This window comes from Neolamprologus multifasciatus, chromosome 3 (assembly GCF_963576455.1).
Source record: "Neolamprologus multifasciatus chromosome 3, fNeoMul1.2, whole genome shotgun sequence".
Lineage (NCBI taxonomy): Eukaryota > Metazoa > Chordata > Actinopteri > Cichliformes > Cichlidae > Neolamprologus > Neolamprologus multifasciatus.
The window spans coordinates 24,896,329-24,909,976 of record NC_140441.1 but is presented as its reverse complement, the minus strand read 5'-3'; the positions used below and the strand labels follow the sequence as shown (position 1 = coordinate 24,909,976).

Sequence of the window (13,648 nt, the reverse complement as noted above, 5' to 3'; positions counted from 1 at the left end):
CAAAGTTTTATAGTGTGCGTTTAGGTTCATATTCAGTGAGGATGGTTCTCAGAATTATTGTTAAATCACCTGAAAACATCTTTGTCAGGTAGTACGCCTGGTAGTGTAGTTAGGAACTCATCTCTCTCTCTGTTTTTCTGTTCTTCACCTTTCCCACTCATCCCTGCCTTCACTTCTTTGCCCTTTTATTTCCTTTCCTTTCCTGGTTCCCTCCTCCTGCCAGGTGCTTTGGCTGGCCTGATTGACATTGCTGCTGATTGGATGAACGACCTGAAGGAGGGCGTGTGTCTGAGCGCCTTGTGGTTCAACCACGAGCAGTGCTGCTGGACGTCCAATGAGACCACCTTCGCTGAGAGGGACAAGTGTCCTCAGTGGAAGAGCTGGGCTGAGCTAATACTGGGGCAGGCTGAGGTAGAGGAACACGGGCACATGAAAGGGAGAGCATGCTGTCGATTTAAAACCAGACATTTTCTGCAGTACGTATACGTCACTGCAGTGAGACCAAGAGGCTACGGCTTCTAAGCAACAATGCAAAAATAAAACCCTTGTTGTTCAAATTCATTAAAAAAAAAATTCAATTAAAAAGTAGACAGTTTGCAAAAGCTTTGCACCTTTTCTCATGAGCTGACTGCAGTGACAGTGACACCGACACATAAGGGCAGATGTAGTCTCAGGCGTCCACACAAGTTTTTTTTTTAATTTTTATTAAAGGTTTGGACGTTTTTCTTCCACTCTTTAACTTTTCCCTCCCTCTTCATCCGTCCCTCTCTGCAGGGCCCCGGCTCGTACATCATGAACTATTTCATGTACATCTACTGGGCTCTGTCCTTCGCCTTTCTGGCAGTTTGTCTGGTTAAGGTGTTTGCGCCGTACGCCTGCGGCTCAGGGATCCCAGAGGTGAGGAAAACATTGCTTTTGTAAGTCCTGGTACAGCTGAAACTTTCTTCATGTTAACCTCTTCTGGTGATACATTGTTGTGCATGAAGGAAATCCTTGAACTCTTAAATGGGAAATGTCTTCAGCTTTATGTTGTTCGACTGTTCGCTGGGGGATCTTTGCACGCATTTTTTGATCGATTTGTCTCCCGGTGACTCTGTGAAAGAGTCTGATGGGTTTCAGGATCTTTTAATGTACTGAAGCACTTAAAAACTATTAATTCAGCTGGGAGATGTGAAATATTTTACTGCTAAGAAAAAAAAGGGGGGAGGGCTCTTTGTTGCCATGGAAACATAAAAGCGGCACGTGTTAGACAATGACTTGAAAGCAGATGCAGCTCAACTAACAACCCAGTGAATTTATGTCATTATTTCATTTTAACTTTCATGTGTTTACGTGTCTGATCCTCACACCTGCCTCTCCCATAGATCAAGACCATCCTGAGTGGGTTCATCATCCGGGGCTATCTGGGCAAGTGGACCTTGATGATCAAAACCATCACTCTGGTGCTGGCTGTGGCGTCGGGCCTGAGCCTGGGGAAAGAGGGCCCCCTGGTCCACGTGGCCTGCTGCTGTGGGAACATCTTCTCCTACCTCTTCCCCAAGTACAGCAAGAACGAGGCCAAGAAACGAGAGGTGAAGCAAAAAAGTCCAAGTCCTTGTAGCATGAGTAATAAATGTTTAATACGTACAAGTGTTTTTAGTAGTTTGTGCCTATGTGAACAAGCCCGGCGCTGGTGCTGAGATGTGTTTGTTTTGTGCTCTCAGGTTCTCTCTGCCGCGTCAGCTGCCGGGGTGTCTGTTGCTTTTGGAGCACCAATCGGGGGAGTCCTCTTCAGCTTAGAGGAGGTGCATCAGCACTTAAACAAGTTACTATGTGGTGTTGTTTTAATGTGATGGTAACAGCAACAGTATTAATACACCAATGCTCTCCTTTCTCCTTCAGGTGAGCTACTATTTCCCTCTAAAGACGTTGTGGCGCTCATTCTTTGCGGCCCTGGTGGCGGCCTTCGTGCTTCGCTCCATTAACCCGTTTGGGAACAGCCGCCTGGTGCTGTTCTACGTGGAGTACCACACGCCATGGTACCTGTTTGAGCTCATCCCGTTCATCCTGCTGGGAGTGTTCGGGGGCCTCTGGGGCGCCTTCTTCATCAAAGCCAACATCGCCTGGTGCCGGCGGCGCAAGTCGACACGTTTCGGTATGATGTGACGTCGTGGTGACCTCACCATTTAAAACTTTTACTGAGAGCTTAATGGTGGAAAAAGTGAAATGGAATAAAGGCTGTTTCTATTAGTCGATACTCTCCTCTCATGTGCTTTTTATGATTTTAGTGACTCCATAGTGCCGTGTCTGAATTTTAAAATCCTCTTTTCTTAAAATCAAATGTATACAAGCATCTTTCCATGAAGCAAACAGAGCAACTGTGTTTAATCTGCATTTGAGGCGTTTCACACAAACCTTTGTCTCGCTCTGTAGGCAGGTACCCGGTGCTGGAGGTGATCCTGGTGGCGGCCATCACTGCGGTGGTTGCTTTCCCAAACCCTTACACGCGTAAGAACACCAGCGAGCTGATAAAGGAGCTGTTCACCGACTGCGGTCCGCTGGAGTCTTCGCAGCTCTGTCAGTACCGCAGCCAGATGAACGGCACCAAAGCCTTCTCTGATGACCAGCCGGCGGGGCCCGGCGTCTACTCGGCCATGTGGCAGCTGTGCCTGGCGCTCATCTTTAAAATCATCATGACTATATTCACATTTGGACTCAAGGTGAGAGAGTTTTTTCCTTAATAATGAAGCAGATGTTTTGCCCTGCGAGTCTTCATCAGCACTGAAACATGTTCCTTTCTCATCGTTAGGTGCCGTCGGGTTTGTTCATCCCCAGCATGGCCATCGGGGCGATCGCGGGGCGGATTGTTGGCATTGCCATGGAGCAGCTTGCATATTATCACCACGACTGGTTCCTGTTCAAAGAGTGGTGCGAAGTCGGAGCTGACTGCATCACTCCAGGGCTCTACGCTATGGTGGGAGCTGCAGCGTGCTTGGGTGAGTCAGCACTTAATGGGATTGTTAAGCTTTGCCACCAGTTTGTGCCAAAGCCTTCACGTTTTAGCACCAAGTGGCGGGTGATGAGCATATATGAGATATCCTGCTGCTATTGTAATAACTGGCTGTGTCAGAACATGTTACTCACTGTGAGTAACATGTGATCAGGGATGTGTAGCTTTGTCTCATCTGTTATAGAAATAAACACTTGTTTAGTTGGAGTCGTAGTTTAATGCGTGTTACTGTCACGCCTTCCTCCCTCTGTAGGTGGAGTGACTCGTATGACTGTCTCCCTCGTCATCATCGTGTTCGAGCTGACCGGCGGGCTGGAGTACATCGTCCCCCTCATGGCCGCCGTGATGACCAGCAAATGGGTGGGCGATGCATTCGGTCGAGAGGGAATCTACGAGGCCCACATCCGACTGAACGGATACCCCTTCCTGGATTCAAAGGAGGAGTTCACGCACACCACGCTGGCCCGGGAGGTGATGAGGCCCCGACGCAACGACCCGCCGTTGGCAGTGCTCACGCAGGACGACCTGACTGTGGAGGAGCTGCAGGGCATTATCAATGAAACCAGTTATAATGGTTTCCCTGTGATCGTGTCTAAGGAGTCCCAGAGGCTAGTGGGCTTCGCACTGCGCAGAGACATCACAATCGCTATAGGTAAGACTGGAGAGACAACACCTGAACCCTCGTGACCTTCTGGAGTTTAAAGATGGTGTAAAGTGAATGCTTTTCATATCTCTACAGAGAATGCACGCCGCAAACAGGAGGGCATCGTGCTGAACTCAAGGGTGTACTTCACCCAGCATGCACCCACGCTGCCTGCTGACAGCCCTCGACCCCTCAAGCTTCGCTCCATCCTGGACATGAGCCCCTTCACCGTCACTGACCACACCCCCATGGAGATCGTGGTGGACATTTTCAGGAAGCTGGGTCTGCGCCAGTGCCTGGTTACTCACAACGGGTAAGTGTGTCTCAGAAGGAAGGAGGTGCTGTAGGAGCTGAAGGTGGATCCGTCTCACATCGATGTTTCTGATGTAGTGATTGCTTAACACACACACACACACTGTCTGGTGTTGCATGAGCTCTGGGATCCCTGGATTTATGCTGTAATCTGCATGGCCTGGCCTAATCGCTGTGCTGCACCTCCTTTTATCCTCCTGTTGAGCAGTGACGGTCTCCTTTACAGGAGAAGCTGAGCTGCTGACGGAAACTAACCACAAATACATAACAGGTGTCACGCAGTGGGAGTATAGACAGTAAGAGGAGCTGATGTGTGGTCTGAATCTGAGGAGGAACGTTAAAGGTTTTACCTCCGCGAGAAACCTTCAGTGAAACTAATTTAAAACTAAAGTCTCGTCCACATGTGGAGACGCCTGCAGGAGATCCGGTCTGTTTGGGTCTTTGCAGATGTGCGATGTTGAAACTACGAGACAGACCGTGTTAATTTGCTGTGATGATCACTGGAGAGGAACTGTGCAGCAGTGTTTGTTTCATTTACCTTTTTAAGAATTAACCTTTTATTTATTTCTTAAATAATGACACTAGTTTTTTTTATTTTTCATATTTTTGTTGTTGTCAACAAATCTCATGAAAAGACCTAAACTATCAGTCATGAAGGAGGTTCAGGATGATTTAAAGATGTAAATTTATTACGATCTTTCCTTCTATTGTTATTGGGCTTTGCTAGAGTAGCTTTGCTTGATTAATAGTTCAGAATAATCTGTATTTACCTGATACTGGGTCTTCATCCACCTGAATATAGGCAGCTGCTTTAGCTCCTCTCCCTTGAAGCCGGCTGCCTTCTCATTGGCTGCCCCTCCTAAGCAGAAGGTTTGAACAGCAGGGGATTTGCTCAGAGTTCCTGAGATGACTGTTTTAGTGATAGACAGTGATGTCATACAGAGCAAAACACAGAAAGAACTGAGCACATAGAGCAGTCCAAATGCTGAGTTTGTGGCTCAGAGTCACACACTTATCTCATAATTTAAAATGTTTAATATGAACACTCACTCCTATAACAGTAAGGAAGGAACAAGGCCTCCTTTATACGTATGAAGAAGAAAATATGAAGAACAATGTTACACAATGATTGAAAAGTACTTATAAGACACTGAGCAATCCTACAGAGATTAGAGGGATTAGGTTTATTGGTTGGATTATTATTAGCTGCTAATAAATGTTGGTTCTTAATGATTCTTACATTCGCGTTGGATAAACCTAAAGTCATTTAATGCACCTGTCTGATACTCTGCTGTAACATAATCTTTTTTACAGCTTACAAAAGACACTGTACACTTTATTAGGTACACCTTGCTAGTACTGGGTTTGACCCAGGTTTGTCTTCACAGCTGTGAAGGTGTTTAAAACATTCCCGAGATTTTCGTCCTTGTTGACATGAGAAGTTCACACAGTTGCTGCAGATTTGTCTGCTGCACATCCAGGATGGCAATGCCACGAGCAGTCTAACAGGTGTACCTAATAAAGTGGCAGATGAGTGTAAAACAGTATTGCGTGTTGACCTCTTCATGGGATTTGTTGACAGAAGAATCAGTCATATTATAAGTAATTAAACCGTTATTCTTTTATCATTACACTTTGAATTCATTTATATCTTTAGTTGTATTTGCTTGTTTAGTTTTGTTAGTTTTGAGTTGTATTTTTGTTGTGTTTATTGTGTACTGCTGCTGTGTGTTCTCTCTGTGTCTGTCTGTTGTTGTTGTTTTGGGCAGTCTGCTGAGTAACAGGTGTGTGTTTCAGGATTGTGTTGGGCATCATCACTAAGAAGAATATATTAGAGCATCTGGAGGAGCTCAAGCAGCACACGCCGCCCCTGGTGACTAGCCCCGCCCCTTTCACACGTGATCTGTTCCCCCACTTTTTTTTTTTTTTGCACCTGTCTCTTAGGCTCTGCCTCTTAGGGGAGGGGAGGGGGGATGCATGAAGTGTAGTGTGAAAAGCTGATGGCAGTTCCCGGCTAAAACATCCAGACTTCCTGCCCTCTTCCTTACTTCAAGCACTTTTCTGCTCCTGGGTTTGTTTGTTGTGGATTTACCTCTAATGAAGTCATAGCCAAACATGCGTAGACAAACTAGTCTTACCTCCCTCTTCATGGTAGCTGTAGCAGTTTCGGAGACATCGCGTAGAGAAGCATTAGGCTGGTCCTGTAATGTTGGACCTCGATGGGAACTGTCACCCACATCAGTTCAGAGCCCCTTTCAGACACGAGCTTCAGCGCTTACTGTGACTCGTGTTGGACGCAGTGGGAGTCACACGAAGGGCCAGACAAAGGCTCAGCTGCTCAGGCATGGCAGCTTCTCATGTCTGAGAAACTGGACAACAGAGTTTATTGACGTCCTGTAATACAAACAACACAGCCTTCATCAAACTTGTCATTTGGTCCTCAAGAAAAAAGTCTAATAACTAGGGATGCACCGATACCGATACTGGTATCAGGTATCGGGGCCGATACTGTAAAATGTGTGTGTACTCTTACTCGTAAAAGTTAACCGATACCATGAACCGATACCAACTTATTTCATTAATCAGAGGGTGGCTTGTCATTTCTGTTGTAGTTTTTTAGATTGGCCACTAGGGAGCCAATTATTATTTTATGTATTATTTATTTAATAATAATAATTTTGTTTGTTTACAATATGGACACTCTGCAATAATTTAAAAGTTTATTTTATTCGCAAACCTAATTTGTATTTATTTTATTCCAAACAGAAGTGTTTATTTATTATTCTGAAAGCTCAAGACAGTGCCAATAGTTCAGTGATATTTTGTAAAATTACAATGTGGAGACTGGATTTAACAGAAGTGCTTATTTTTCACTTGAAATATTTTTGTGGTCATTTTTATTAAGATTTTATTTTTTATCGACAGGGAATATAATAAAACCTGTCTTCCAATTAATTGTATTTGTGTGTGTGTGTGTGTGTGTGGTAGAAGTATTGTTTTTTGTACTCTGTATCGGCAAGTACTCAGATCCAAGTATCGATATCGTATCGGTTGGAAAAAATTGGTATCGTTGCATCCCTACTAATAACCATTAAAATGCTTAGTTCAAGGTTATTGTTAATAATATTGTTAATAAAAACTAAAAGTAGTTTAAAAGCAGCAAAAAACACAAAGAATGAACAAATATTATTAATTTTACTTAAAAAACAGAGGAAATCTTACCGCTGACAGTTAAACTTCAGTATTTTAATCACTCATAAAATTAAAACTGAGCGTTATGACTAACGGCAACTAAACTAAAACACAACAGAACAAACTAAACTGAACTGGGACAAGAAGTCGACACTGAAACTAATCAGAAAACACGAAACCGTCATAACTCTGGTTTAGTCCAGCACATGAACATCTCAAACTCATGACAACAGTAGCTTCTGTTAGTGCGAAGCATTTAATAAAACTAGACTGTATCTAGTATCTATCTAAAACTGGACTAGACTGTATCCTGATGTAAAAGGCAAAAAATGACTGATTTTTGATGATGGAGGAAGCTTCAGTTGAAAAAGAAAAGTAAAGAATCTGTCATCATGTAGCTGCACATGAAAACAAAGCTTATATTTGCTTTCAACTCCATTACTTTGATATTTGTCTCAAGGAGAAGCACACTGTGTTTCAGCTGCATGGCTATTTTCAGTTAAATGACTCTCTTCTCTTTCTGTGGCTTTCGTGTTTTTGCTTTTTGGAGTCGAACAGAGCCTCGTGGCAGATGGATAAAGCTGCCTCTCTTACAATTATTGCCTGAACTTCCTTTTTGCTGTGCTTTGACTTAACTGTGTGTTTAGTTTGGAGCATAAATCACAATTCAGCTGGAGTTTACTGAGAACCTGAAGTGATTCATCGAGCCAGGTTACAGCATGATCAGGGCCTTGATTTGATCAGATATGCCTCTTACACTCAAAACCTTCAACTTTAAACACATTAGTGGGGAAACCACCAGAGCCTCTGAGCGCACACCTGAGCAGCTGCATCAGAGTAAACAAACTCTGTTACACGGTTTAATATCAGTCTAGAAAAAACGGTGTCCATTAAGTATTAATTGATAGTAAAGATAACGAGCATCGCCCACCCTAAAACTGTTTGCATCCATAAAGTGCGTTAATGCACACGCACCACTTAAAAGCTCCAGTTTGCATGGAGTGTGTAAGCAAACAGAAGTGAGTCATAAACTAACACTGTGCCTGATAACTGAGTTATTTCAGGCTATAAAACAGGCGGCTGAGCTAGTGATTGTGTGTGATGAACAATGATGGCACGTTGTAGTCGGTGTAAAACTCTGGATTTTATGCACAGTTCTCCGTCACTAATCCAGATTTAGACGCACTCTTTTGCTTTTCATGGACATTTTTTTACACAGCTTGAAATTTTCAACACTATTCAGTAAAAGACGTCATAAATTGACTGATATTAACTGAAACAGTGATTTCCTGGTTTTTAAAAATAAACGGTAGTTTAGCAGACATGTGACGAGTGCTGCTGACGGTGTCTGAAAGGGGCTCAGTAGATTCCCACAGAGCAGAGTTCATCCCATCGACCTGCATTTGTACACACAGTAGCCCCGTTCACTCACAGCACCCTGTTGTGTTCCTGGCTGACTGTGTGATCAGAGACACTCAGCATGTGTGCAGTCGTGTAACCGTGAAGCCTGTTGTGTGTTTCCCATCTCCCCCTCACAACAGAAGTGACTCCCAAAGTTTTCTGTTTTCATTAACGACTGCTTTTTCCCTCCCCCCTCTTTTTTTTTTTTAAACCCCTCCCCTCTCGACCACAACCGCCCCTGGGGCTCCACAGATCAACGACATGTGAGCCGTCACCTGTACAACGACTGGGCGAGTAGTTAGCCGCCTTGGGAAAGCGGACCACCGTTGTTTTAGTCCTTTTAAAGATTGAAGGGGGGAGGGGGGCAATCTGTAGTGATGCGACTCATTCCTGTAATCCCCCTCATCCTGTAGTGGTAGTGCGCGTGGTGGAGTGACGATGTTGTGTTGACTGGTGCCAGTAGTGCTGTAGCTTATGTAGCTAGCGTGCGATGATCACATGAGACCTGTTATGAAGTGATTACTAATCCTGTTCTTTAACCTGCCGATGTTTCCTCTGAGCCAGCAGTGTCCCGCCTTGTGAGTGTGGGCCCACAGCAGACATGGAGAAGGTGTTAGAATATACTCTGGAGTAAATGTTAAAAAAGCACGATTATTATAAGCAATAGGAAGGAAAATAGAAACTTTTAAAGTAAATTATAAGTAAATTGTGTATATTGTCATTAGAAACACACAAAAAAACACCATCATTTGCACAAGCTCCAGTTGATATAATAATCTGTAATAAGCAACATGGCTACATCAGCTACTGTGACACCACCCATCTGCTTCTGTTTCCAGATTTTGAAGCTTCAGTATTTTTGGTGCCACCATATCAGACGTTAGAAACGTCCGAGTGTGGATGAAAGGATGGAGGGCTCGTTTATCAGCTAACATGGCTGCATACGTAAACTGCAGCTCACACACTCGTGTATCAGCACCAGAGGAATAATGACGGTCTGCAGCACAGATTTATGACCTTGCTGTGCATGCAGAGAAGAGGCAGGTGTACAGCAGAGTTACAGGCTGCTTTATTATTAATGTGTTGTAATGTTAGTGCAGGTGGTGCTACGCTCACTTCCTGGCCCAGATTTTTACCTGAAATTCGCTGGGGCAGGTCACTGCTGGTTTAACTGGAAACATTGTGGTCACTCTTCACCTGACCCACTCTGATCTGCACCTGGCTTCCCGAGCCTCTGCTGCCGGTCTGATCGGCCGGCGGGGGAACCCAGGTCTGATCTGTGTGACTGCTGCTTCACACCTCCGCCCTCCACAGGTACCTCAGCTCCACCCACTCAGACCTGGGTTCGCTTTCAATTATTTGCCTTCTAGGGTCAAAACGCAGCTGAAGATCACGATTAATCATAAACGCATGAACTCCTTGTGGTCACCTGACTGCATTAACACAAAGCACGCTGAGCTCTTTGGACGCAGCTCTACATGATTTGAGCTCTGTAGGAGTCACATAGCTTCTTCTCACTGCTCTCAGCTGTTTCTCCTCTTCACCTGACCTCACTGCAGTTAGCAGGAGCATCGCCGATGTTTAAAAAGCTGTCGTGTTAATCCTTAATGGCCTCAGCTGACTGACTAAATCCTTTACAGTGTCATACAGAGAGAAAGTGCTCCATAGTGCTGCGAGGTGGATTCATCACAGGAGTCAGAAATCGCTATTGAAATATGATTATAAAATGAGCTGTAATTTATCACAACTTGAAGTCACCTGTGTTTTGTGGAAACTTTCAGGAAAAGAGAAATCAGAAATGCAACCTGGAAGGGAAAATAAATCCTAAAATGTGGAATTTCACACTAAAAAACAGACTTTGAACGTTTTTCTGTACAACGACTGGGCGATGTAGACTTTCTGGCTCAACACAGTTCAAACCCTTCACCATTAAGTTTTTTAGCAATCTGAAATAAAAATGATAACATTTCTAATGAAATTCGAGTCAGAATTTTGTTCATCTCCACAGACCCATGATGACTGACTTCATGCAAGCGATATAACCGCTGGCGACACAAAGCGGGTCTGTCGAGAGTTAATCTTTGAGGCGATCGACTAGAAATGAGGGTGAAGTGCACTGCTGATTGATATATGACAGAGTGGTAAACAGATTAGAGGGTTACCTTGGCAACTGGAGCTTGGACTCTCCACTAGCAACCAATGATGCTTTAAAGTGAGTCACTTCATGTGTGAACGTGTGAACGGCCCTTTAATGTGACACTGTCCCCTGGTTACCAACGGGGACTCTGTCACCTGTCAGACTTTCAGGGCTTCGTATTATGAAAATGATGTTACAGAAAGCACTTTGGAAAATGTCAAACATTAGAAATATTTCTCACAGGTTTAAAGAACAGGAACAATTGATGTGTTTTTGTGATTGGCAGTAACAAAGTGTCTAAAGTTGTCAATTACGTGTAGACACATCATGAACCTGTAAAATATCAAAGCATTAAAAGGCTCAAAGGATGAACCAGTGTTACGCAGCCCAACAAACAAAGCATTCCTGTGAAAATGGTCAAGTACAAGGACTGAAAATGAGTGAAAAAGCATCCAATGAAAAACTTTGAAAGGCCTTCAAAAAAGACTGGAGAACTGTTGCTCAAGAGCACTTTAAAAAATACAAAAGCCGGACTGCTTGGAAACAAAATATAAAGAAGTGATGGCTGGCTCAAGACTTTTGCACATCACTATAATGTTTGCTGTCTGATCTTACTGCAAAAGCTTTAAATTGGACTGAATAAAAAGAAAAGGTAAAAGATAGAAATGTCCTCTCTGACTCCTGTGATGGGCACCGCCTCTTCCTCTGCTCCTCTGACTTTACTCCTGTTCACTGCTTCCTGTCTCCTCTGAAGGATCCAGCTCCTCCTTTTGCTCAACAGCAAATCTCAAACGGCCGTGGCAGGGGTCTGAAGCGGGGGAAGCTGGGTGCTGTTTCTCACCTGCCTTTTTCCTCTTCCACCTCCTGCTGCTGACTTTTGCTTCCTCAGGGACTCGTGCTTTTGTTGGCCTCATTCTGACACAGATTCATATAATTAATGTCATACCAGAGCCAAAATTAAACAATGCAATTCTGTTTTTGCCAACAAAAACATGATGTTTTTATTGTTTCCTGCTTTACTTCAGCTGCCGAGCACCAACACCACCACCACCACCACCTCCTCATGCTTCTGTCCCTCTTTGTCTCCCTCTGCAGGCGGCTTCTTGGTATTATCACAAAAAAAGATATCCTTCGTCACATGGCTCAAATGGCAAATCAGGATCCAGAGTCCATCATGTTCAACTGATCCGCTCTTTCCAGGACGGCTGGGGTGGAGGGGGCAACGAGGAGGAGGAGGAAGAGGTGTGCCTCCTGAACGGCTCCAGTCTCTGACACTCGGACCCCGTTTTTGTTTGTTCGTTTTTAGTTTTCAGCTGTAGACCCTGAACCTCACTGACTGACTGACTGAGGCCTCCAGAGACTTTCAGGCCACCCGAGGAAAAGACGATGACACGAGACTTTGTTCTCATCGTCCGGCTGCTGAGGACACGATGAGGTCACGGGTTGAAGGCACGCACACACACAAGGAATGCACTTTTTACACACACACTTTTGCACTCGCAGACACCTCACTCATGCATGCTGTACACACACACACACACACACACACACACGGCTCCCTAAACCTGTACAGCTACGCCCGTTTGCACTCTACACGTGCCTCACCCCCTTGTACTGTCTCCCTCCTCTGTGGTGGACGCCGCCTGGCTGGGGTCAAAGGTCAGAATGAACCGCTGATGAGGGATGCGATGAGGGACCTTGAAGCCTCCAGGCTCTCGTTTAAATAAAGTTTAAAACAAAAAGCAACATAAAAACAACTGACTTCCCTCACCCCCGCACACACCTGAGCTGTCCGTCCTGCAGAAGATTACCTTGTTTACCTGTGAAGTGTGTCTGTGTGTGTGTCTGTGTGTGTGTATGTGTGTGCGCGTGTCGTTAGCACCACTACATTCCAGCCAGGTTATCATCGGAAGTGAGGGGATGATCTTACGCTCCTCACCCCGAAAACACGGCAGCCTCTTGTGATCGCATCATGGCACGCTGCTGCTTCCCTGGGTCATGTGAAAATGAGACGTCTGTAAGGTGTGTGTGCGTGTGTGTGAGCGAGAGAGTGTGAGTGCGAGGAAGAGAGGACGATACTGTATTTCAAGAACAAACGTGTTCCCAGTGAGGAGGAAAGAAGTGAAGATCTCTGTGCGTCCATTTCTGAGCCAGTTTGTGTGTGTGTGTGTGTGTGGGTGTGGGAGAGAGAGAGAGAAAAGGAAGGGGAAAAAGGTTGAGTTTTGTGGAACCGCAGTTTGTTTCTCCCCATGTGACCTTTAGATTATTGCTCTCCAATCATTTCAAGTCTGCTTTAAGTGATCAGTAACTTCATCAGTAACATGACTCATGTACCTTCAGCCCACCTTTTATAATTATAGAATATATAAAAGTTGATTGTCTGAGCCCCTACAGGTGGTGTTTAACACTCCAAACTCATTTACACAACAAAGACTGACAGAAAGAGAGATCAACTGATCAACACTGTGATCGATGCTTTGATCCACAGATTCTCAGTGTTTGGTTTAAACCTCCTTTTAGGTCTTTAATAAACGTGCTTTGTCCCAACATTCAGAGCCTGTGAAGCTGTAAATCGTCACATTTTAGAAGATGAAGCCAGCAGACGGTAATTAAAAAACATTAAACTTTATCTGCACTACAGTTGTTGGAGTTTGAGAGATTTTTATATAGAGTTTGTACTCTGATCCAAAGCTGCCGCCACCTTAAATCCACACGTATTTGTTGGGTCTAACATGTCATTAACGCCTCGGATGAAGCTTGCTTTTTGCCCTGCATTGTTTTCAAGGTTGTAGAGAATAAAACTGCAGAACATCTGGCTGCAACTGTCTGTCGCTTTCAATCACACCGGGTTTCTTTCTTTTCTCCCCACGTCTGCCAAGTGCCTGGCACAAGTTTTTTTTGTTTTGTTTTTTCTTTAGGCTTTTCACACCCCGATCTCTCTTCTCCCTCTTTTTTTTTTTTTTTTTAAACCAAA

At 44.4% G+C, this 13,648-nt stretch overlaps 1 protein-coding gene across 9 annotated transcripts in view; it reads left to right on the top strand.

Annotated features, from left to right (window-relative positions):
• clcn3 (Cl-/H+ antiporter 3) overlaps positions 1 to 13,648 on the top strand; it is a 41,225-nt gene extending 27,577 nt beyond the window's left edge. For 5 of the 9 annotated variants that reach the window (XM_085137324.1, XM_085137375.1, XM_085137332.1 and 2 more), the window contains 11 exons: positions 224 to 411; positions 775 to 897; positions 1,365 to 1,571; positions 1,704 to 1,784; positions 1,882 to 2,134; positions 2,413 to 2,699; positions 2,789 to 2,975; positions 3,243 to 3,641; positions 3,729 to 3,945; positions 5,742 to 5,817; positions 11,770 to 13,648. In XM_085137324.1, the coding sequence (XP_084993450.1) occupies positions 224 to 411; positions 775 to 897; positions 1,365 to 1,571; positions 1,704 to 1,784; positions 1,882 to 2,134; positions 2,413 to 2,699; positions 2,789 to 2,975; positions 3,243 to 3,641; positions 3,729 to 3,945; positions 5,742 to 5,817; positions 11,770 to 11,946 (2,195 nt within the window). In that variant the 3' untranslated portion in view covers positions 11,947 to 13,648. Of the gene's footprint in view, positions 1 to 223; positions 412 to 774; positions 898 to 1,364; positions 1,572 to 1,703; positions 1,785 to 1,881; positions 2,135 to 2,412; positions 2,700 to 2,788; positions 2,976 to 3,242; positions 3,642 to 3,728; positions 3,946 to 5,741; positions 5,818 to 8,789; positions 10,371 to 11,769 lie in introns of those variants that run through there. The other 4 variants (XM_085137346.1, XM_085137392.1, XM_085137355.1 and 1 more) reach the window with 3 other exon arrangements.